This window comes from Protomyctophum bolini (genome assembly GCF_963924005.1).
Source record: "Protomyctophum bolini genome assembly, chromosome: 7".
NCBI lineage: Eukaryota > Metazoa > Chordata > Actinopteri > Myctophiformes > Myctophidae > Protomyctophum > Protomyctophum bolini.
Genome location: NC_137868.1, coordinates 25,757,678 through 25,781,860, shown reverse-complemented (window position 1 = coordinate 25,781,860; position 24,183 = coordinate 25,757,678). Strand labels below are relative to the sequence as shown.

Sequence of the window (24,183 nt, the reverse complement as noted above, 5' to 3'; positions counted from 1 at the left end):
CTTCAGAAAGAAGCAGATCTACAAGCTCACAACGTGTTTGCCGCGGGTGCTGCTTTAACATGATGCAGAGGGAATAAACCTTGTTTTGCCATCTGGGACAAGGAATAGGAGATACAGGCGATTGAAGGAAACATAAAATGGGCGATTATGGCCACGATGATTTTAATGCCGCAATCCTGCATTATTGAGAGCACCAGCTAGCAACCCGATGCTAACGTAAGTAGCATTATGGCTTGATTGATCTCAAGCGCTATAAAAGCGCAATTGCCATTGATCTACGGCAATGGCGTAGAGGGTTGTATTAAATAATTAGTAGATCGACGTAGATCTCGGCCAATGGCAGTATAAGTGTTAAGTGGTTAATGATATCAAACCAAACCTAAACACAACTTCAAAACCAATCATATCTCATCAAATCAATAATGCATCTATTAAAATCTTTATCATGCAACCAGAACCAGCGGGTCTGTGAGTCCTGATTCTGGAATCCATCTCACTTCTGTGAAAGTACCTTTATGCAAATATATTATATATATATATAGATTTTCTATATCGATAGATTTATAAATGTTGAATGCATTATATAAATGTGCAGCCAGTAACTTCTGCCTCCTCTGGACACCTCTGTTTGTCTGGTGATGATGTCACAGTGTCTCAGAGCTCTGTCGTCAGGAGTGTTCTTAGAATCTTCTCTCTGTCCAACCTCATCTCCTCTCCACTACGCGCGCGCACACACACACACACACACACACACACACACACACGAAGCATTAGGACGGCAACATGCCTTATAAATCTTAACAGTTATATAACATATAATTAACATATTACATCATTTCTGATAGCACTATGAGATTGTATCTGCTATTTTTGAATAGCCAAAGTATAAACGGATGATTTCCTGGTTTTAAATGGTCCGTTAAAGCATTCATGGCAACTGTAAGAAATGCAAAAAGTGCAGCATTGTCTTCTTTACTTGGCAACAATCAGCCGTTACTCCTAGATTTCTTTGCAAAAGGTGTAATTTTACAGAACAAAACTGCTGCTGAGTAATTTAGTAAGTGAATCTGCAAAGGTAGGCGGTACCCAATTACAGTGTTTGCGTGTTTCATACCAACATAAATTAAGCCTATAAGAAACATTGTCATAAATTATTCAATTGTTTATTTATTTATGAAATATGAGCACTTATTTTTCCCTATCTTCATTCTTTCTGAACAAAACAAATGTTACTCTTGTGTCTTGTGTGCTCATATATAAGATGTATCAATCTTGATATTGAATCAATTAGTATACCCTCAATTGTATATAAATTATTTCTTGCAACGTTAAAAAAAAAAAGAAAAAAAAAAGTTTTATACGTGAGCTCACTAGAAAGGGAACTTGAATGAAATGTTTTATATTTGAGGACTTATGGGAAGTGTAGTACAGTACCTGTCAGCAGCTAGATAAGGGACCAGGTGTGCATTGTAGAAAGACGGGGACAGGTGGGGGGGGGATGGAGGAGAGGGACAACCTGGACTACCTGCAGGCTCCAATGCTGGCATACTATCCACCTGCAATAGACATGCGCACGCACACACACACACACGCACGCACGCACGCACAAAATGAGATTACAACTCTGAAAGAGTTACAAATGGTTAAATTAACACTGAGGATTTTACTGTGTAATACATTCTAAGGTTTTGTGCATACAGCATGGGATTGTGTGTGTGTGTGTGTGTGTGTGTGTGTGTGTGTGTGTGTGTGTGTGTGTGTGTGTGTGTGTGTGTCTAGAAACAAACACGCACACACATGACAAGCACATGTCAGAAATAAGCTTCATTGTGAGTGGATCAGAATGCAGTGAACAAACACAAAGTGTTCACACACTGAAAACGTCAGTGTTCATTACGGGACCATTTTGTTACATTTGTACACTTTTAAAAATGGTTAAATTAACACTGAGGATATTACTGTGTAATAAGTTCTGAGGGTGTGTGCAATGCATACAGTGCGTGCGCGTGCGTGGGAGCGTGTTACCTGTGGATATATGGGAGGCTGTATTTGTCTGTCCAATGAGCTATTAGAACCAGACTTCCCTGCACTCTGAGAAGAAATTGCTGCAAGGGCCTCTGGGAGATCATCTTCATCTTCATGGTTACTGAGGGTGTAGTATAGACCAATGAAAGGGCAGAGCTTTGGAATAGTATTCTGCACCAATTGCAGATTTGCAGTACAGCCAGCAATTAAAGTGAAAGAGAAAATGTGAAGATGCCATTATGCTATTGCTTTGTGTGCCCCCCAGCGTAGCATTCGATTCAAGAGCGCAATTATGCACAAACAGCACAACCATAAGAGTTAAATGCTAGCGGAGATGCCATTCAACAGCAATCAAAGGTCAGCTTTACTCACAAGCTGAACTGTCGGACCAGCCTCTTTCTGCGGTTTAGGTTGGCTTTGGGCTGCAGTCTCTCTGGGGTGGGCTTGCAGTCAGGCCGGTGTGGGGCCTTTTCTGTGGTCAGGCTGGATGCAGCCGACTCTTGAGATGAGCTGTGATACCTGAGCACCAACACACAAGACGGCGCAGATGAAAAGGCAGGCACAGATACTAGGGCTCCAATTTTGTCGCCGCCGTTTCCCGCGACGCGGGCCGCAATGCACCCGCGGCCGGAGTATAGGAGGTTACCCTGCCCCTAATTAATGGTATTTTGGTCCAGCATCTCCCACTATCTTTTTTGCCGACACCGGTATTTGCGCTTAGAGGTGTGGTCATGGGCGTGCTGGCACGCTTTCCCCTAAATTGCTATTTTGGTTACACACATTTGGGAAGGCGCATAGTGAAAGCACCCGTAAACCGTATGCCAAATTAGTTTGGTAAAGAGTGGCCCGCACTGCGCGCCTGCATGGAGATGTCCGCGTGGTGCAGGCTGCGTCATCTCTCCTTATTCTCCTATTGCATCGCTTTGTAATTTTCCTATAATCAGCAGAAGTGAGTGCCTGCCACTTTGGACACAATGGACCTTGTGTCCATTGTGTTTATATAATAATTGTAGAGTCAAAGAAGTTATTTGTGCCAGGCATTGTGCGGCGTGCACGATTCCATTTGGTTTAGTTCATCACCAGTGCAGCAAATGGCTTTCGATTTACCAAACTTTCCTTTTCGCTTGATACAGTTTCATAGAGACGGCCTACACACACAATATACCAAATGAAGCACAAGTGAGACTTCAAGTGAGCAACGCATCACTCTTCCATGGGTTATAGACTGTAAGGCTATGAAGCAATATAGCACTGGGAATAACGGGCAACGGATAAGGGATCTCTTAAAGGCAATGGCATATGTGGCACGGTGATTGGTTTAATTATTGTAACGCCCAAACCACATGCATAATATAACGGGTAAGGGTAACAGAGGTGTTTTAGGGATTTAGACAGGTAACCAAAATACCAAATTTAGTGGGGGAACACCCCTTCCCCACTGCTAAATCCCAAAACAGTGTATTTAGAAAGATCAAACGAAAATGGATCCAAAAGTGTACACACAGACAGCAGCTTATTATTATTACTGTTATTTTTCTGTTATTTTTGCCCAAAATATGGACACGAGGTTGTAAGTGCTTAAAAGAGATACTAGCCTGTCATTGAGTGTTTCACTTGTGGTCTTCGCCCTGGGGGTCACTGGACCTTCCTTCTTCACCACAGATGGAGAGGAGGAAGTATAATGATGGGAAGTTAACGACGTTAGCTTTTCAAACTGCAGGCAGGAGAACATACAGGTCAATGTGCCAGGGATAGACGGGTCAGGTGAACATACAGGTCAATGTGCCAGGGATAGACGGGTCAGGAGAACATACAGGTCAATGTGCCAGGGATAGACGGGTCAGGAGAACATACAGGTCAATGTGCCAGGGATAGACGGGTCAGGAGAACATACAGGTCAATGTGCCAGGGATAGACGGGTCAGGAGAACATACAGGTCAATGTGCCAGGGATAGACGGGTCAGGAGAACATACAGGTCAATGTGCCAGGGATAGACGGGTCAGGAGAACATACAGGTCAATGTGCCAGGGATAGACGGGTCAGGAGAACATACAGGTCAATGTGCCAGGGATAGATGGGTCAGGAGAACATACAGGTCAATGTGCCAGGGATAGATGGGGCAGGAGAACGTACAGGTCAATGTGCCAGGGATAGATGGGTCAGGAGAACATACAGGTCAATGTGCCAGGGATAGATGGGGCAGGAGAACATACAGGTCAATGTGCCAGGGATAGACGGGTCAGGAGAACATACAGGTCAATGTGCCAGGGATAGATGGGGCAGGAGAACATACAGGTCAATGTGCCAGGGATAGACGGGTCAGGTGAGAGGAATCCACTTCCATACTCACCCTGAAAGTTGCTTCCATCTGGGCCTTGAGGATGTTACATTTGACGTGGTCGGGTAGCACTGATGGAGAGGCAGGAGGGTGCAGAGACTTTTCAGACAGTTGCTTCTCCTCCCCCTGGCAAACAGGGGATGAAATGGTAAGGCGAGAGACTCAAGCTAAACTGAATACAAAAAACAGTGGCGTGAGATGGTGACAGACCTTGTTGTCAATGTTGATGTGGAGCGAGGGCCATGGGGAGGAGGCGTCACTGTCTAATTCCAGAGCCTTCAGTAGAGAATGAGAGAGCTCCAACCCATCTACTTGGCATGGTGGGTGTCTGTGTTCTACCACACACACACACACACACACAATAGCAATATGAATTTGAGAATACTGACCAGCCTACATTATTGGTGTATGGTCACACATCTGCGTCTGAAGGGGAGTAGCTAACAGATGCCGAGGCCATCCAACACATCAATTATCCAGTGGTGGAAAAACCACTCGCATATCTTTCTTAAGTACATTTGAAGTTTTCAGATGTAAAAATACTAGAAAATAGCTGATCAACAAGCTCATTGTGAGCTTGTTGATCAGCTATTTTCAAATGGCCGAAATGTATATAACGCTGAATTGGTTACTGTATGTTTTGTAATAATAATCTACAAAGTAACTAAAGTTTTAAAATAAATGTAGTGGAGTAAAAGAACAATATTTGGATCTGAGATGTAGGAGTAGAAGTAAAAGTATTGAAAGTTGGAAATACTCAATGAAAGTACAAATACCTCAAAACTGTACTTAAGTACAGTACTTGAGTAAATGTACTTAGTTACCTTCCACCAATGCAATTATCCATGTAGTCTTGCAGATTGTGGGCAGTGCAGATTTGCTGGTTCATAGTTTATAGGAGTGGCTGGCTCACTGAAAGAAAACTATAAGCGAAAAGCTTGCCAAGTGTGCTCATGTGCTTATTTACTATTGGTTGACAGCCAGTCAAAGTTCACCAATGGTGAACTCCATGCAATATCGCCCCAGTATAATGAGTGAACGGGTACGTCTGTTTCTGACGTACATACAGTATGTGTGACTGGGCACAGCCTCAGCAGGTCTACATATACACACCCACGCATGGCAGACAACAGGCAGACAGCCTCAGCAGGTCTACATACACACCCACGCATGGCAGACAACAGGCAGACAGCCTCAGCAGGTCTACATACACACCCACGCATGGCAGACAACAGGCAGACAGCCTCAGCAGGTCTACATACACACCCACGCATGGCAGACAGCCTCAGCAGGTCTACACACCCACGCATGACAGACAACAGGCAGACAGCCTCAGCAGGTCTACATACAAACCCACGCATGGCAGACAACAGGCAGACAGCCTCAGCAGGTCTACATACACACCCACGCATGGCAGACAACAGGCAGACAGCCTCAGCAGGTCTACATACACACCCACGCATGGCAGACAACAGGCAGACAGCCTCAGCAGGTCTACATACACACCCACGCATGGCAGACAACAGGCAGACAGCCTCAGCAGGTCTACATACACACCCACGCATGGCAGACAACAGGCAGACAGCCTCAGCAGGTCTACATACACACCCACGCATGGCAGACAACAGGCAGACAGCCTCAGCAGGTCTACATACACACACACACACGCATGCGCAACCAGAGCTAGAACAGATTTGCAGACCGGACCTATACATTTCCATCTACTTACTGCTCTTAGCATGTGTATGGCAGAGTGTGTCCTGGCTGTGTGTATGGCGACGGTGATGGTGGTTGATTTTTCCAGAATACTGCGCCTCGTTCTCCTCGACACTGAATTGATGCTCTGATCCAGGGCCACTCATAGAGTAACTGAAGAGGACAATGCAATCACAACAAAACCACAGAATATAAGGCCACTCAGAAGGCCCAATTTAGAGTTCTGTCTGTGATCTCATGAAAATATAAGGATACCTGTAAACTGTGTGGTGGTAGGCACAGTCTATGACATCATACAACTTAACTTCAGTTGTGAAGGGCTGAAAGATGGATCTTATATCTGCTCAATGTTGCAATTAAGCATTTTCTTTATTTGACATGGCATCATCTCTAAGGCATAATGATTAGAGTAAACATTACAAGGCTAAAGAGACACTCCATCAACATCACATGAACAAATAATTATGTAAACAATTGTCTGGTTTAGCACATTTCCAACCTGGTTTCAAGACATTCATGTAAAGTTTAGCACAAAATCAGACCTTGAGGTCGCTAGTCCCTCTTTCCATTTAAAATTAATTGCTTACATTAAAAATAACCCAGATATGACATTTTGTGAATCAGCTCATTTGGTCCCGCAGCATGTGTGCACATGAGTGAAACCGCATGACACCTCTGTATATCTGCAAAGGAATTAGCTCACAAAGCACCGCCTAACACAAGACATAATTACATCCAGAAGATTCTTATCATCTTACTTACATTGAAACTAAGTGATTTGGTTAATCTAACTGTAAGCACAATCTCATCGACATGAAGGGGAATATTAGTCTTTCAGAGTCAAATAAGATCATGTATTATAGCTGATTTATAGGTGTTCCGTGCTGAAAATCAGCTCTGTTCAGGTTAATTTACCCACAGCTTTGTTTGATTGGCTCGACAGCAAAGAATGAAACCAGCCAATCAAATTAATCTATGGGAAAATGAAGTGGAACAGGAAAGGGGTATGCTACCTTCTAGAAAGCTGCGAGTACAGTTCTACACAGAGCCTACAGCCCACCTACTGTATGTACAAGCTGACCAACTCGTCGCTTGTAGATCTGCTCTTTGGTACGCCATCGTACGACAGAGTGCAAAATATGGAATTGTGCACTGAAACGTGAACATCCATTAAAAGACACGCACACAAGGTAAAAGAAAGGCACAGAGCAATAAATGTGCTCAGTTTCTCAACGGTACAGTATATCTCCGTTGTATTGGTCTCTCTTTTTTCTCTCCATGGTAAGGACACTAGGGACACCCAATGAGATGAATAGGGGGTGAATAGATGATGATGATGATGGTGGCAGTAGGTGTCAGCGATGACCGTGATGAGGATGATGAATGTATTATTTTCTGTATCAACAGAGCTGATCTCTTCGGGGCCACTTCAATCGGTGAACCTCTCAGGGTAAATATTCTGGGGTCAAAGTGCAGTCATGACCTTGTCCCTGTAAACCACACTGATGGATCCTGGGAAAGTGCCGCTGGTCCGCTCTGGTACGGAACTGTGAACGGCATCTGGACTGGCAGCCTCATCAGACGGCCTGAAAATGCGCACACACACACACACACACAGTGTATGGACATGGATCACACAGATAGACATGCAGGCGAGGAAGGCTAGCAGACAGACAGACAGACAATGAAGTCCATGAGTGATATTAAGTGTGATGAAAAATGGGAGAGCAAAGAAGAGAGACCATCTCCAAAAATAGAAACGTGTCCCCATATCGGTCTGCACTCAAAGACAGATAGCATGGATAGAAACGTTCAGAATGTCTGCCCCCATCACATCCATGTTGACTATTAATTTGAACAATGTATTCTCATCTTCCATCAGGGCTGCTCTTACCTGTGAGGTGGGGTATGTCCAGAGTGTTCTTACCTGTGAGGTGGAGTATGTCCAGAGTGTTCTTACCTGTGAGGTGGAGTATGTCCAGAGTGTTCTTACCTGTGAGGTGGAGTATGTCCAGAGTGTTCTTACCTGTGAGGTGGAGTATGTCCAGAGTGTTCTTACCTGTGAGGTGGAGTATGTCCAGAGTGTTCTTACCTGTGAGGTGGAGTATGTCCAGAGTGTTCTTACCTGTGAGGTGGAGTATATGTCCAGAGTGTTCTTACCTGTGAGGTGGAGTATATGTCCAGAGTGTTCTTACCTGTGAGGTGGAGTATGTCCAGAGTGTTCTTACCTGTGAGGTGGAGTATGTCCAGAGTGTTCTTACCTGTGAGGTGGAGTATGTCCAGAGTGTTCTTACCTGTGAGGTGGAGTATGTCCAGAGTGTTCTTACCTGTGAGGTGGAGTATGTCCAGAGTGTTCTTACCTGTGAGGTGGAGTATGTCCAGAGTGCTGGAGGTAAAGTGGGGGTGAGAGAGCAGAGTGGGGCGGGTGCCACAGATCATGGCCAATAGGAATGTTACACTGGTACTGGACAACAGAAAAAAGTCAAGTGAAAACTACATTAGTGGATTGAAAATAATATATACAGTGTGTGATGATACATATATACTGCGCGCACACACACACACACACACACACACACACGCACACACACAAACTCACAGGATGAAGGCTTGGGGCAGGACTGGCGTGGGAGCTGAAATACAACATAATCTACATTAGATTAACATCTTGATTGACATTCAACCTGATTATACTCCTGAAAGTAGGAGACATGTAATAAGTGCTCATGAACCGCATTAACTGCATGAGTCAACTTTTACTTTACACTAAGCTCATTTGCTTATGTGGATCGGTGTGTGTGTGTGTGTGTGTCCATTCGTTTGTAAGACTTGCCTGATATGTGGAGGCTTGGCTGGGGAAATAGTGACTGATGATGTCAAAGTGATGCCGGTCAGGTGAGAAGAAAGAACAACGAAAGAAACACTGAAAGTGTGAGTATGATTGTCTCTTATGATCGCTCATGAAACATCAGTAAGGATTTGCATCAGCGTACCATGGAGCTCGGATGTAATATAAGAACTCATAAAACCCATGTTAATCGATGTACACCATTACGATTGAATCAGATGTATCCCAAGACAGTTTTAGAACATATTTAGCCACATGAATAGAAGGTCACCCAGTCCTGTTTTTTCCACCTACGTAACATCTCTAAAATAAAACCACTCCTCTCCACTCAAGACTTAGAAAAATTAATTCATGCTTTCATCTCTTCCCGACTCGACTACTGTAATGGACTATATACTTCCCTCACCGCGTCATCTATTCATCAACTACAATTAATTCAGAACACAGCCGCCAGGATTCTTACAAACACCAATCGCAGATCACATATCACGCTTCGGCTTGCTTCACTTCACTGGTTACCCATCAAATCCAGAATCAACTTCAAAATTATTTTAACCACTTATAAGGCGTTACATGGGCTGGCCCCACCCTACATCTCAGAACTTCTGCTTCCAAAACAAAATGCAAGATCACTCCGGTCCTCAGACAAGGGCCTACTGAAAATTCCGGCGACTCAACGGGTAACCAAGGGCAACCGGGCATTTGCCGTAGCTGCTCCCACACTGTGGAATGCCCTCCCCCTTTCTATAAAGAATGCAGAGTCTGTCGCTGAAAACATATTTATTTCGTTTGTATTTTGAGCTGTGATTTGTCGACCTGAGTACAGGCCAATGTTTTGTTGTCTATTCTATTTTTATTATCTTCTCGTCGTTTTTTTAAGATATATTTTTTGTGGCTTTCGCCTTTATTTTCTTTTTTATAGAGAGATAGGTAGGCCGACAGGAAATGGGTAGATAGAGATGGGGGGGTGACACGCAGTAAAGGTCGTCGGGATCGGGAGTGGAACCCACGGCACACTGCCAGACTGGATTACCAGCCAAGGTGCCCAGACGGCTACGCCAGCCGCCTGGGCCTAATCTTGTGTTTTAAATTGATTGTTTTTTACCTTGTTGTACAGCACTTTGTAACTGTTGTTTTGTGCTTTATGAATAAAATGTACTTACTTACATACACATACATTGTACATTATTACACTCAAGAGTTAAATGAACACTTGGATTTGCAGTGTTAGTCAAGGATGTTTCTTTACATGCAGATGAGATTCACCTTTTGCAAGTGAATGCGAGCGGGATGGGTATCTCTTGCTTGGTCTCCTTTCAAATGTGCTGGCTCTCCTTAGCCTACCACCATGAGTGGCCTGGTACTCAGTTTTACCACTGAGAGAGAGAGAGAGAGAGAGAGAGAGACACACACACACACACACACAGACAGACAAACAGACAGAAGCAGTGAGTCTTAACAAGAAAAGCTAACGCTAGCATTTATTAAGGTCTTTGTAGGTGAAGTTCTAGTTGTGACTCTGTCCGTCTGTGGTGGGCGCACAGATGTACACCCACATACAGTATATCCCAAATAAAATGCATTTTGTGGTTGAACCATCAGAAACACTAAACAGGTTTTCAAAAAGATTGTTCCTGCCAGGCGAGCAGGTGATGGTCCACTCAGACCCCCACACCTAGCACCCCATGAGACAATGAATTACATTTGTATTCCTATGGGGGAGAGTCGCGCTACGTGGAACGGGCGAGGAGCCAATCAAAATAGTAAAAAAAATCTCAGTCATATTTTTCAAATTGAGTTCGGGGAGGCAGCTGCCTGCCTTGCCTCCATGTCGAAATCCCTGTCGTCGGTGCAAATCGACATTGTTGGCAATGGTTTTATGTCCATATATACAGTATGGAGATCCACGATGACAGCGCAAATCAACGCTGTTTAGCGAAGGTTAGTTCACACACAGTTAACAGGTGCCTGGATTATGCCTGAAGACACAAGACTGACTTCATAGATGACTGATGATGGTGCCTGGATTATGCCTGAAGACACAAGACTGACTTCATAGATGACTGATGATGGTGCCTGGATTATGCCTGAAGACACAAGACTGACTTCATAAATGACTGATGGTGCCTGGATTATGCCTGAAGACACAAGACTGACTTCATAGACGACTGCCATCATTCAGTGATGGGAACAGAAACCTTAACCCATTTTGGACTGACTGAGGCAGATTTAAAAAAATGCCTTCTAAATCCTGACATAAATTTTCTGAAAAACTTCAAATCTTTATATAGCAGCATAATTATTTTATTACATTTTTGAATACTGTACATACTGTACAGAACCCCAAAAGGGGTTCCGGTCCAGAAGGGTTAAAACACCAAAAGGGGTTCCCGCCCAGAATCACTGATCAAAATGTGCAAGTGTGACAACCAACAATGTATTCATTTTTGAATACACACATACACTCCCACCTCTGTTCCTGTCACTCAAAGCCACGGACAGGAAGATACCTCTTGAGCGCGAGATAACGCTTTTCTCTTATCTCTGATAAGTTTGACAAGAAAAACAAACATTACTATGAACGAAGATCTGTCACCATAGGAACAAATCTGTGTAACCATAGACGCACTGTAACCATAGATACAGAGGCTTCTGCTTAATGTGACAGACTAGTAGTTGGCACATGCGAAGAGTGGCACTGTTGTCACAAGTTCTCGCAACCATTAAAAAGCGCATGCCGCCCCACATTTCACTACAGCCTCAGTGGTCTAAGCCTCTCTAAGGCCTGTCAATCATAACCTGCAAAGTGAACAATGTGCCGCTGGAGAGAATAGACTGGAGTAGTTTTTAGCTCTCTACCTCAGTGTTTCCCAAACAGTGGGAGGGTCACGGACCCATTTGTATTTAAATATCCTACTTTACTCCTTTAAAAAAAATATATATATATATATATCTGTAATTCAAAAGAAATTCCATTAAGTAGAGTGGGGTAGAGTGGTCCGCAAAATAAATGGGGGCGAGTGAATTTGGAGGAAAACGTTCCAGTTACACCAGGGAGACATCAAATTTCTCCTTTGGGTCTCGAACTAAAAGGTTTTGGAACCATTGTTCTACTTCACTGGTGGTTTTCAATGTTGGGACAGAGGCCCACAGGAGTCCAAATAGACCCTTATAAGAGTGTAACTCAGAGAGTACACAAATGAGACCAAATGGACCTAAAGCTCTGTACACTCGCGAGGCCATATATTTCATGCTATTAATTCACAATTCAAACTGCTGTTTGTGTTAGTGAGGCAACTACAAATGAATAGTTTGATATTGTAATATTCACCAACACATTTTCGGTCTGTTTATTCACCACGCTTCCGGTGTGAAAAATACCTTTACGGGTCCATTTGGTTCCATTTGTACACTCTCAGAGTTAAATTAACGCGTTGTGGATTGGGGTCCCAGCCAGGGATAAAAGAAAAACTACTGAGGGTTCGTGGCCTAAAGCATATCAGACTGGGGTCCTGGAAATTAAAAAAAGGTTGAGGATCACTGCTCTACCTGAATCTGAAGCGCGAGCCGAGTCGTGTGAAGTCACTGTGACTGGCCTTGCCTGCAGTCGGCTGCCGTAGCCGGAAGAAGGCATGGCTCTCCACAGCACACTTCCACAGGTGTTTGCAGCTCTTGGCACTGTCCAACTGGAACACAAACGTATGCTCCTGCTCGCGTCCCTAAACCAGGGGTGGAAAGTAACCAAGCACCGTAACATTTTGAGGTACTTTTTTACTTTACTTCTTCTCAAGAGGCAAATATTGTAATTTTTAGTCCAATACAATTATTTGACATCTTTAGCTGAACAGATTATTATAAATATAAAACACACATAACGACCCTATTTTATACTTTGGCAATTCAAAATAGCCAATCAACAAAGTTTGAAATATGTGAATCTAAGTACCAAGACAATCCATTTATTGTTAGCATTATCATAGCTAGGTGTGCATGCTCATTTGTATGGGAGAACGTGTTCGGCATGGAATCTGTACCTTATCGTCATCCTCCACCACTACCAATGTGAGACGACTCTTTTTGAAGTCCAGGCGTGTGATCTTGGGCCTGGGGGGGACACACCACCGCAAAAGCGGACATGAATACAGAAGGAGGACTGGTTTCTAAGGCGATATCGTTACTTATAGCCTGATACATAATTAGTTGCACGCCGTGTCAACAATAACCAAATCCACAAGCTCACAAGACGTCACGAATGCTATGTGTTGTGAGCTTGTAGGTCTGCTATTTTCGGGCTTATGGTGGAATGTAATGATGGCTAGGGACATGTCTCTTCTATTTACCAAAAGAAGAGGCCAATCTTGCTTGAACCCTCAAACACCAGGATGCCTGTGGGAGTGAGGCCTAGAGCGTATTCCCCTCCATCTCGCCCCTGAGGACAACAGAGCCAATGGAAAGAGCTTTATTCACAAGTGTTTACCCATTACCAAAAAACACCCTCAAAATTCAAAAGTGCACATTTCATTATATTGATTCATGTAAGGCAAGCTATTGAAAACGTATGGTTGCTGTCAGGTGGAAATGTTGTAAACCGGTACTTTTTAGGAAATGGAATAAAGAACCTGTGTCCCAATGTTTCCAGTGTAGTTATTATTTAGTCACAAGCTCTTGTTAATACTTTTGATTCGTTCAATATAAAACCCACAGACACTTAAATGTTAAACCCTTTCACTTACAAAAACAAAACAAAAAAAAGCAAATATAGCAGATCTACAAGCTCACAACTGAGCTTGTAGACAGTCAATTATTTTGACAATGTTGTACGATGGAGTAGTAGGGAATTCATTTACCAAACAACATGAGAGATAATAAGGTTTCTGCCTGACAGCGACAACATGTAAACATAATTCAGAAGATAATATGCACACAGACCTTGACAAAGTGCATATCTACTCCATAAAGCTCCAGCCATTTGCATTTGTTGAGGAAGGCGATCTCAGCCTGGGATGGGCTCTTCCCTCTAAGGGCACACAATGAGTGATTAAGCTGAGCTTTCACAATAGAAATACACAAGATAGCATTCATTGCACTCATATCAGTCACCCACAGCTCAGATACTGGGCATTGGCACAACACTCTGAACAAGAACACACAGTAACATCTTGCTTAAACCTAATTTATTCTTGTACGACATGTTGCAGTGTAATACGGCTATTTCTGTGGAGCACGACTTTTTCACTGGAGATATTAGGCTTTAGCCTACTGTGTCTCTGGCTCTAGATAAAAGCACACAGGCAGTGAGAAGATGAGATAAATAGGGATGCATCTATGGGAAGTACTCCTGGTAAGCCTCCATCTGAATTCCCCCACGCTCTTGGTATACCAAAGGGGGGATTGTGAGGCGGGAAGTGGGGAACTCTGCATGACTCTGTCCCGGTGTGGTGTCGGCTCAATGAAGTGCAGCATATGTGAATGTAATTTCAACTGAGATGGGAGCGATCACTCTGGCAGGGTTAAATACTGCCTGGATTCAATCAGGAACCTCCAGGGATTAATCCCTTAATCCTTCACATAGACCAGAGAGAGTGAAGCGGAGGGACGGTTGGGAGAATGGCAGGACAGTGAACTTTAGTTTAGAGGGACTTTTCACCTGGTGCAGAATGTCTGTGTTGGAACAACTTCCTTTCCTATTCAGCGGCCAACAGTTTACTCCCAATGGAGGTCAAACTATTGGCTACTATTGGCCTCTTACCAGCTGCACTGACAACAATGGCATAGTGAGAGACCTGGCCCTGTATGGACTACAAACGGATTACTCACTGATAGATAACCTTTAACCCAGTGGTAAAAAGTAACTACCGGTAAGTACATTTACTCAACTACTGTACATAAGTAAAATGCTGAGGTACTTTTACTTTACTCAAGTATTTCCATTTTCCAATACTTGACACTTGACACAATATTTGACAGCTTTAGTAACTAGTTACTTTGCAGATTTAGATGAATATATAATGCTATACGAGTAGCCTACTTCTTCCATCACAGCTTTAACCTCACCTGAGCTCAACCCACTTGCTGAAGATGTCTGCCTCAATGTCCTCACTCTGTTTGGGAGTGAAACGAAACTCTGACACAAGCTCTGGAGACTGTTCCATAGGATCACAGTCTCCCAGCTCACCTGCACACAATCACATTCACAACGTTTTTAATTGCCAGGTATGTTTGCGCATGAAATTCCGGAATTATGACACTATTAAGAAACAGCAAGTAAGTTCACATAAATATAGTTAAGATAAAGATATAAACTATACAATGTAGAGGCCAAGATGGGTGATATAGTTAAGTCAATTAATAAATATGAATTATTGCACTTGGTGTATTATGTAATAGTGGCAAGAGCTAGAGATGATAGTAGAAGTAGCAATAGTACACACACACACACACACACACACACACACACACACACAGTCTACAGATGCATTGGTTGAGTAGCAGAAATTGGTTGAGCAAAAGGGGAAGGAGCAAACATAACTATGTCATAACAATTGCAACTGAATGTACATGTATGTTTGTGCTTGTGCACGTGTGTGTGTGTGTGTGTGTGTGTGTGTGTGTGTGTGTGTGTGTGTGTGTGTGTGTGTGCGCACATGTGCGTATGAGAGTTGGTAATACAGAGAGCATCAAAGTATCATATCATGAAGGAGGCGGTGCTTACAATTGTGAAATTAAAATGTTATCATATAAGGTCATACTCTCTGGTAAATGTTTATAGAAATGAAGCAGTCTTTGGATGAAGTCTACTTACTCTGTAAACAATAAGCCCCAAGTTCTACTGACACGTCGTATGGACATTTCAACCTGGGAAGACAAGAGTTGACACTAGTGTGACAAATGGGTCCCATGCATGAATGCATGCATTTTGTATTGTTGTCATAGCTTGAAAAGGAATGAACGTGAGAAAGCACAACATTGTGTGTGTGTGTGTGTGTGTGTGTGTGTGTAATGTGTATGTCAAGGAGAAGAGCAGCCCTTTTCTTAAAATAAGTGGCCTTCATAATGGAGCTCAGCTCAGGGGAGCCATGGCCCAGATAGAACCAGGGGGAGGGAGAGGGGAGACACGCTGTCTCTCTGCGTGTGTGTGTGTGTGTGTGTGTGTGTGTGTGTGTGTGTGTGCGTGTGTTTATACACACACTCACAGTCATGTCCTGAGTGTTCATTCTTACCTTTGCGGGTCCATTTGTAAAAACTAACACTCAAGACTTTACTGAAAAACGTGTATGTGTGTGTGTGTGTGTGTGTGTGTGTGTGTGTGTGTGTGTGTGTGTGTGTGTGTATGGTGGCGCACACATGCAAGGCGTACAATTATATAATTATATATGCATTTTTGTGTATATCACAAATTCTGCTCCACTTTTTACTTCTGGGTGAACCAATAAAACTCTATATGTAGCCGTTCTACTTTCTTTTAACGTTTTGGCTATTTTTGGCTGCTGAATGTTTGCCTATTATAAGTATGACAAGCCCAGAATAGGGTTGTGAGCTATGGTTAGCAATACAGATATTAGTGATATCAGATTATAGTACATACAGTATAAGTATGTATAATGAGCGATATCAGGAACTGCTTACTTGCCGGACAGAATGTCTTGTCGGAGCTGCAGAACAAACAGATACCTGTGGGGGAAATGGAAAGAACATAAAGAGAATGACTGGCGCTGAAAGAAAACAGAATGTCAGGCAGAAGAAATGTCATGAGCAGCAGTAATGTGCGTAATGGGTCCTATTCAAACAGCCTCACTATCTGTCTTAACAGCTCTCTGTCCGCTTGGCCTTGATTACAATCTGCCCACAGGAGCTAAGTAATTAGCCCATCTTCCCCCTTGGACGGCTTACATTTGACTCAGGGGAGAGCTCTGTGTGTGTGTGTGTGTGTGTGTGTGTGTGTGTGTGTGGTGCTCAAATATTTTCATGTCCAAATGCATATGTACCCCCAAATTTATATGTATTTGGCACAGACCACCAAAATGTTCTGGTTATGCCAATCAGAATAAGAGAATAATTGTCAATTGCCAATGTATAAGCTCACAACATGTCGCAGAGTGTTACTTAAACGTAAAACTGCTTTTTTCGAATACCCAAAAAACTTGGGGTTAACGTTTAGACTTTAGACTACTCATTTTTCTGGGGACCCCTTGGGACCCCTTCAAGGACCCCTGGGGTTTCCTAGACTCCACTTTGAGAACCAGTTGTGTATACTGTACTGTATGTGTGGTACCTGGTAAATTCCTCATGCAGGTTATTTGGCTCTGAGGAGTAGAACTTCACTCTAAAGAACAATCTGCATGGAGGACCATCTAAGAAACAAAGACGGGGAAAAATATTAAAGAAGTATGCCTGTGTGTGCACGCGCGTGCATGCGTGCGTGCGTGTGGGAGAGAGATAATGAGAGAGAGAAAGAGAGTGACTGAGTAAGTCTAGTGTGACAAAGACAAAGTGTCAGGGCTATTAGTACAAGGGAAGAGAAAAGCCCAGAGGAACTTTATGAGACTCATGTCATTATGTTCTGAGTAAAGGCATCAAGTAATACTATACATAATTTATAGAGAGATTATAGAGAGATTAATTTTTTTCCACTGAAATTAAAATCTAATTTTCAAGAGACACCTGGCCAAGATATCACACCATTACAAAAAGTATAGAATAGAATCAATATAGACAATAGAGTTAAAACAGACAAAAAAACAGATACAGTACATAATACAAAATCTAGTTTAGGAATAGCAGAATAGCAAAATCTGGGCTTTGAACTCTCAAGGGAGACAAAATCATTAAACTGTGTGGTGTGGTGTGGTGTGGTATGGAGGTTATTCATGGAATTCTGGATCAATCAGTGAATAGATGAGGCAATAGGAGTCAATATTCTAGGGGTGATGGGTATGCTTTTATATACATGATATCATGTGGAGAAGTACAATAGCACTCATGTCGGTGGTAAGGTAGTTCTGCCAAATAGCACAGGTTAGTTATACTAGCTACTACAAGGACAAGCTTAACCATAACAAGATAGGCTGTACCAAAACAACAGCCATCAGATGTAACAAATCAAATATCATAATGTATTATTTCCCGTTAGTGTGTGTGTTGGTTGGTCACCCCAGGCAAGCCCCCCTGGTCATCATGACATGGATAAACAGTAAATGTGACCTGCTGTTGAAGTTAAGCCCATATATGGAGATCTGACCTCAAACCTCAAACCCCTAGTCCTGCCCCAAAGGTATTAGTGCAGCCGCACCGGGCAGACTGCGAAAACTAGAGTTCTCAATAGGCCGAGAATGAAGGCTCAGCCCTACCTGGGCCCTCATCAAACCCTGTACACTCAAGAGAATGTGCCCGCTACCACCCTTAGATCTCCATATACTGTATGGAGCTCACCTGTTCTGACATTCCATATGTTGATCTGACCTCATCAAACCCTGTACACTCAAGACATGCTCCTTATATGGAAAGTACAGAATTAATTCTATGTTGATCTGAACCCCCCATGCCAAAGCGCCAGCGCTCGCCCAGCAGTCTGCCGTCAACGAGGCGGATGCTTGCACGAGACCTCGCTCTTTAGTGGTACCCTTTATAAGGTATAATGAATGAATGAATGAATATTTTATTTTCATGTCTGGACAATTTCTTGACCCATCCCACATGGGATTATCAGACACAGCAATTTAAAACAATAACAAACAAAACAAAAACAAAACAAGTCCAGCCAGCAACTCATTCAGATTACAGACAGTAGTAGTAAACCCACCCACAGACCTGTACATGGAATATATATAAAACAGTTATACATCAGTGACGTCACCCTTCGCCTCCTATCCCATGCCCTATAAAGATATTCTGAGAAAGCGAAAACATGGTGAAAACTCAACCACTGCATCACTCTCACACTCCACCAAGTTCAGATCAGGGGTGTGGACTTTTTCAAACAATACTTCTCTCAGATCATGATACAGAGGACAACATAAAATAAAATGGATTTCATTCTCAACCTCATTCAGATCACAGTATTCACATATCCTGTACAACACCCCTATATTTTCCTGTTTCAATGTGCAATGGCAAAATGCCACAACGTATCTGTGCACACAGTGACCTCCAACATTTTTTTTAAGTTAAACTTAACATTTTTTTCACATTTATAGTCTTTTTTAAATAAACAATAAGTTCTTAATTTTGGCTTTTTCCAGATTTCTTCTTTCCAAGCTTGTATATATTTTTCACGGGTTCTTTCACGGGTTCTGAGGAGTTTTTGAACTCCTCCACATTCACAGTGATTCTTTGAAAGTAGAACAGTACTTTCCAGATCACACTCCTATAATAAATCTAATATTTCAGAGACCCATTCCCCTTCCACGGACAGGTCCCATTAAAGGATTTGGCTAGCCACCATACTCGTTGGTAGGACCAGCAACCTGTTCTAAAGGCTCACCATGCTGGCCTTCCATCTGATTTCACAGGAGTCCAACCCTTGTGAGCGGTGCAGGCTGTGTGTGTGTGTGTGTGTGTGTGCAGACTGAATCAGAATCTATAAGAAATCAGAATCTGTCCAGATCCATTCACGTCTCGGTCCCAAGTTGGTAAAGCAAACATGGGTAATGCACATGTTAATCGCCATGTCAACAACTGATAATGAGCCACCTGCTCCCAGCTCACCTGCCTCCACATAAATTACAAATATACTGTACACACATATCTAGAAAATGGTTTAACTTACCTCTAATCTGTTTCTTTATGAGTTTGGTCATATCCAGCCAGTGCTGAGAGAGAGGACAAAATAAGGTGAAGGAGGAAAATATCAGGTCTTATGCCCTGGCGTTGAAAGCAAGTACTTGATCAACAGTGTGTGTGTGTGTGTGTGTGTGTGTGTGTGTGTGTGTGTACTCACTGAAACTTGTTCTGGATCCATGTATTGCAGTCCAAAGTAATCAGCCTCCACCAAGTCTAAATGATACATGATCTGGTCAAAAAGCTCCTGTCCCTTTGACTTGCTCTACACACAAAAAAAGGAATAGAAAAATTATCCCCAAGTCTGTTCTTATCACGACTGTCGTCTGTCCTTAGTCCTTACAGCCTCAGTCGTAGTGGAATCTAAGTTATTGTGCCTTATTTAGTTTCTGATTAAATGTGTCTTTAAACTGGACATTCTAAAACTGTAGGGTATTTATTAGTAATAATGGATTACTGCAATGTACAGTAACAATGCCTGATAAGAATTAAGCAGTGGAACATAACTGGAACAAAGTAACTTATGGTGCATGTGAAGATGTGAACTGAAGGTGATTTGTGTGTGTGTGTGTGTGTGTGTGTGTGTGTGTGTGTGTGTGTGTGTGTGTGTGTGCGCATGTGTGCGTGCGAGGGAGAGGACGGTCTGCATCTGGGTCGAGATGAGAGGGACAAGCCCTGAGGGAAAGGCCCTTATTCAGGCCTTTTGTCCATAACAAACACACACACACACACACACACACACACACACAGAACATGAGCCTGGGCAGCACATACGCTGCACAAGAGGCACTGTGTCCTAAACTTCTGCTAAACATGTTCCTTTTGTAATGTTTGTAATGTGTGCAGGCGTTTTATCCCTTTGAATGTTTTAGTCCAAAACATGTCCTGAATAAAGAACTTGTATGTTTGACTGTTTGTAGGGTGTGGGGAGAGAAAGATGACAGCCTTGAACCTTGGCTCCTGTCTGTTAATAACTAGCTTAACTGTGTAGTAGTTCAAATACAATCTCCTATCAAATGAGTGTACATACTCAGTGTCCCCAAAACCTTGCCTATCAGGAAAGGAACCCAGGGTTCATGTTCTCTACTATGCAATAGCTGTGCCCAGGCAAAATTAACCTAATTTACCAGACAAGCTTCAATAATAGTCTTCCATTCAGTGCACCTGTATATGAATCACTGTGGGATAACACAGGACATGAACAGACTTGTTCCAGTCCACCTGTGACTGAACGACAGCATTGTCATTTTGCTTTGTTATAATCCACACTCCACAGTGCTACTTACACACAAGGTGTACAAATAGCCTAGACCAAAGTCATTATTTTACACTCCCAGAGTTAAATGAACCCTGAGGATGTTATTGTGTACAGCAATGCATTTACCAATACTTGTTGATTTTATTGTTATGTTGTTGCTGTTGGGACTGCGGTTTGTAGGACAGCAGAAGAGCCTCTTTCAACATACAAGGATGATTCTCTCGATAACGCATTATGAATGCAAAGCATTGTAAGGGTGACGCATGCAACAGCTTCCCTGACACACATGACCTTCAAAATGAAAACATCTCATGAGAGGAGACTTACCACACAAGCCACACACACACACACTGGCCAACCTGCCCCTCTTGTACTGGAAATCATGCACGCATGTCACAGCCTAGGGTCCCATTGTCCCAACAATGATAAATCAAATCAGGGAATTGGGGAATAGCACATAGGAATAGCAGCACAGAGACCACGAGACAGATGGAGAGGAATTGAGACTATGAAGGACTTATATGGAGGGAGGAGGTGGTGCATGGGGAGGATGAGCAGAGGAGCAAGTGAGAGAGGACTGGAAATTAAAAGAACAGAGTGACAAGGAGAGGAAAGGAGATTAGGACAAACATGAAGCAATGGAGTGATGGTGAAATGACAAAAGAAGGTTGAGAATAAAAGAATGAACGGAGGAGTGGTAGGAGTCGGACAGAAGGGAACGTGGGTCATAGACCTGAACCCCCCCCCCCCCCCCCCCCCCACGTCCTGTCCCTCGTGGGGTTTGTTGCCTTCCCAGTAGTCAGAGTGGGGAAGTAATGTGATGAGCTGGCTGATCATGACACCATCTGTAGCTTACCCCTCTGTGTACAAGAGGGACGGCCACACACACACACACACACACACACACACACACACACACACACACACACACACACACACACACACACACACACACACACACACTTTGACGGTGAGCAGCTGACAAGTTTAACTTTGAATGAATCTGTGAGCTTTCCATAAAGTATATATCCTCTTGTAAATTGTAATTCATCTAGTGTAGTGTCCCCCTCCCTCATCCTGTGTCATGGGGTTGTGTGTTTCTACACACGGTCAGTCAGTGTAAACACAGAGCCACTGTCACAACACCAGGCGGGCTTCACTGCACTCACAGGCAAATCCACATTGACGTCCGAGCCATCCAGTAGCAGGACGCGACAAGTGATGGTGGTCCGTGCGGTCCCCGCCGCCGGGATGTGCACGGCCGACCCCCCGGATACAACAGCGGGCGCGTGGATGACCTGCTGCTGATGAGCTTGAAGCGCCGGATTCCCGGCTGCCCATCTTCCTCCTCCTACCCCTCCTCCTCCTCCTTTACCGTCCCGTTCGTCCCGTTCCGTGGCCTGAAACCGTCTCCGTGAACGGCGGCTGAACGTCCTGCGCAGAAAGCCCATCATTTTTTCCAATGCAAGAAAGGAGGTCCGTGTTTCTTGAGCGCAGCTCGCTCACAACGCCGGGAAAACCCGCACCGAGTGTGGGTAAACGGGGTCCTGTTGCTCTGCCACCTCCCCGGGGCGAAGAGTCACTCAGTAGGCACGGCGGAGACTTCAGGGCTGCCGATCAATCCCCAAGCTGGATGTCGGCAGCAGCTGTGGACTTCAGTCGCATACTAATTCAACTAATACACATTTACCGCTGAGCCACCCACCCACCAACCAGTTGATTTCCGACAGTGCATTCACTCACTCACGGAACGGAAATGCAAGCCACGGCCGTGTCCTTTCCCATGCACCTGCCGAACAGTGTCCGCTCGCTTCGACTCTGAACTCTGAAATGCCGGAGAAATCCCGACTCGCGTTCTGCAGTGGGGAACCCTCTGTCACACCACCTGCGAGGGAAGTCGGCTTCCAGTGGAATAAAGCCTCGCCTTCCACTCCACAACCTCCGTTATCATTTCTTGTTCCCACCGGTACCGAAACTAGTCTACCACTCTACCTCGGCTCACACAGGTAGTCAACCAGAGAAACTGGACAAACAGCATGCTCTGCGCCTGCGTAAAATACAAGGCAGTATAAACTTTTTTAGCCCTCCAAGGCGAACGCTCACTGGCAGTGAACCAGCGCCACCTGTCTGTCATTATTGGGGTCCCTACTGAAAAAGCGAAGGATTGTCTGTCTCCATCCCTCGCCTCGAATGATGTCGGATCCCATCCCTCCATCCATAAACTTACTGGTTACGTTCTATGGAGATAGGTATAGTCAACTACGGGTGGTCAGTTTGTGACTGACCGTGTGCTTCAAATTTGGTCACTCAGTGTGTCTGCAGGCTGCAGCTTCTCAATGTGGGGTAAAATGACCCCCAGGGGTCCTTGAGAGGGTTCTAGGGGATCCCCAGCTAAATTATTCATAGTTTATCTCCATTATTTACATACACGTAATGAATTTGACTATAATTTGTAAATACACCTAGACTGTTACCACAGTGATCACATTGCTAGTTACCCAAATGCTTTTCAAATGCCATGCACTTTAATACTGATTGGTACACGTTTATCACATATGATAAACTGTGAACTTTATTGTGTAGGTATTATTGCACTTTATTTAAATGCATTGACTACACATAGGTTAAATATATAAAATTGCATTGATTGCACATTAGAGTAGTTTTTAATGGATATCTGTCTTATGAATTGTGTAGTGTTGTCGTTTATGCTGTTTAGTGGTTCTTGTTAGAGGACCACAATTGAAATAAGCCCCAAGGCTTTGTTTTCATTCATACTCGCCGATACAATTGACAAAGTGCTTTTGTGCTATTTGTGACCACAACATTTCTCTTTCATTGGGGTCCGAGATAGGACATCTGATCAAATAGTGGTCCATAGCTTAATACATTGGATTGGGAGTCAATGAAATTAAAAAGGCTGAGAATCACATCAGATTCAGAACTACACTATTGTTCATGAAACAATATAGGGGTGAGATAAATCCTAGATAGTTATAAGCTGAACAGTTGAATACTTGGCTTCTCCTGAATGTTGTGCAGTGATCAACCATACTGTTCAGACATATTGCTTAGCAAGTGAAACGGTTAATACTGCCTCTAGACATAGTATATTCAAACACCCCCAGCATCTTAACAGTAACACAAAGGATCATAATGCCAGCTAGGATATAATTCAAACATTATCGATCTATATAGATACAGTAGTAGACAGATAGATA

The 24,183-nt window shown here is 43.5% G+C and overlaps 1 protein-coding gene across 1 annotated transcript; it reads right to left on the bottom strand.

Moving 5' to 3' along the window:
* Positions 1 to 580: 580 nt before the first annotated feature.
* On the bottom strand, positions 581 to 22,953 carry epb41l4b (erythrocyte membrane protein band 4.1 like 4B). Its single transcript, XM_080767412.1, has 23 exons — positions 22,132 to 22,953; positions 19,865 to 19,969; positions 19,694 to 19,736; positions 17,201 to 17,279; positions 16,555 to 16,599; positions 15,731 to 15,783; positions 14,983 to 15,103; positions 13,858 to 13,945; positions 13,269 to 13,357; positions 12,963 to 13,032; positions 12,478 to 12,647; positions 10,195 to 10,304; positions 8,914 to 8,947; positions 8,680 to 8,713; positions 8,441 to 8,544; positions 6,094 to 6,233; positions 4,575 to 4,699; positions 4,377 to 4,490; positions 3,621 to 3,676; positions 2,398 to 2,544; positions 2,026 to 2,146; positions 1,435 to 1,556; positions 581 to 718 (listed from the first exon to the last, which is right to left on the bottom strand). The coding sequence occupies exons 1-23, from the start codon at positions 22,414 to 22,416 to the stop codon at positions 655 to 657; spliced, it is 2,319 nt and encodes a 772-aa protein (XP_080623538.1). The 5' UTR covers positions 22,417 to 22,953; the 3' UTR covers positions 581 to 654.
* Between the last annotated feature and the right edge of the window lie 1,230 nt (positions 22,954 to 24,183).

Coding starts and splice junctions, on each gene's coding strand:
- epb41l4b (XM_080767412.1), bottom strand. CDS start 22,416: ATGATGGGCTTTCTGCGCAGGACGTTCAGCCGCCGTTCACGGAGACGG. Junction 4,491..4,574: donor ACATCAACATTGACAACAAG/GTCTGTCACCAT, acceptor CCTGTTTGCCAG/GGGGAGGAGAAGCAACTGTC. Junction 3,677..4,376: donor AGATGGAAGCAACTTTCAGG/GTGAGTATGGAA, acceptor TCTGTGGTGAAG/AAGGAAGGTCCAGTGACCCC.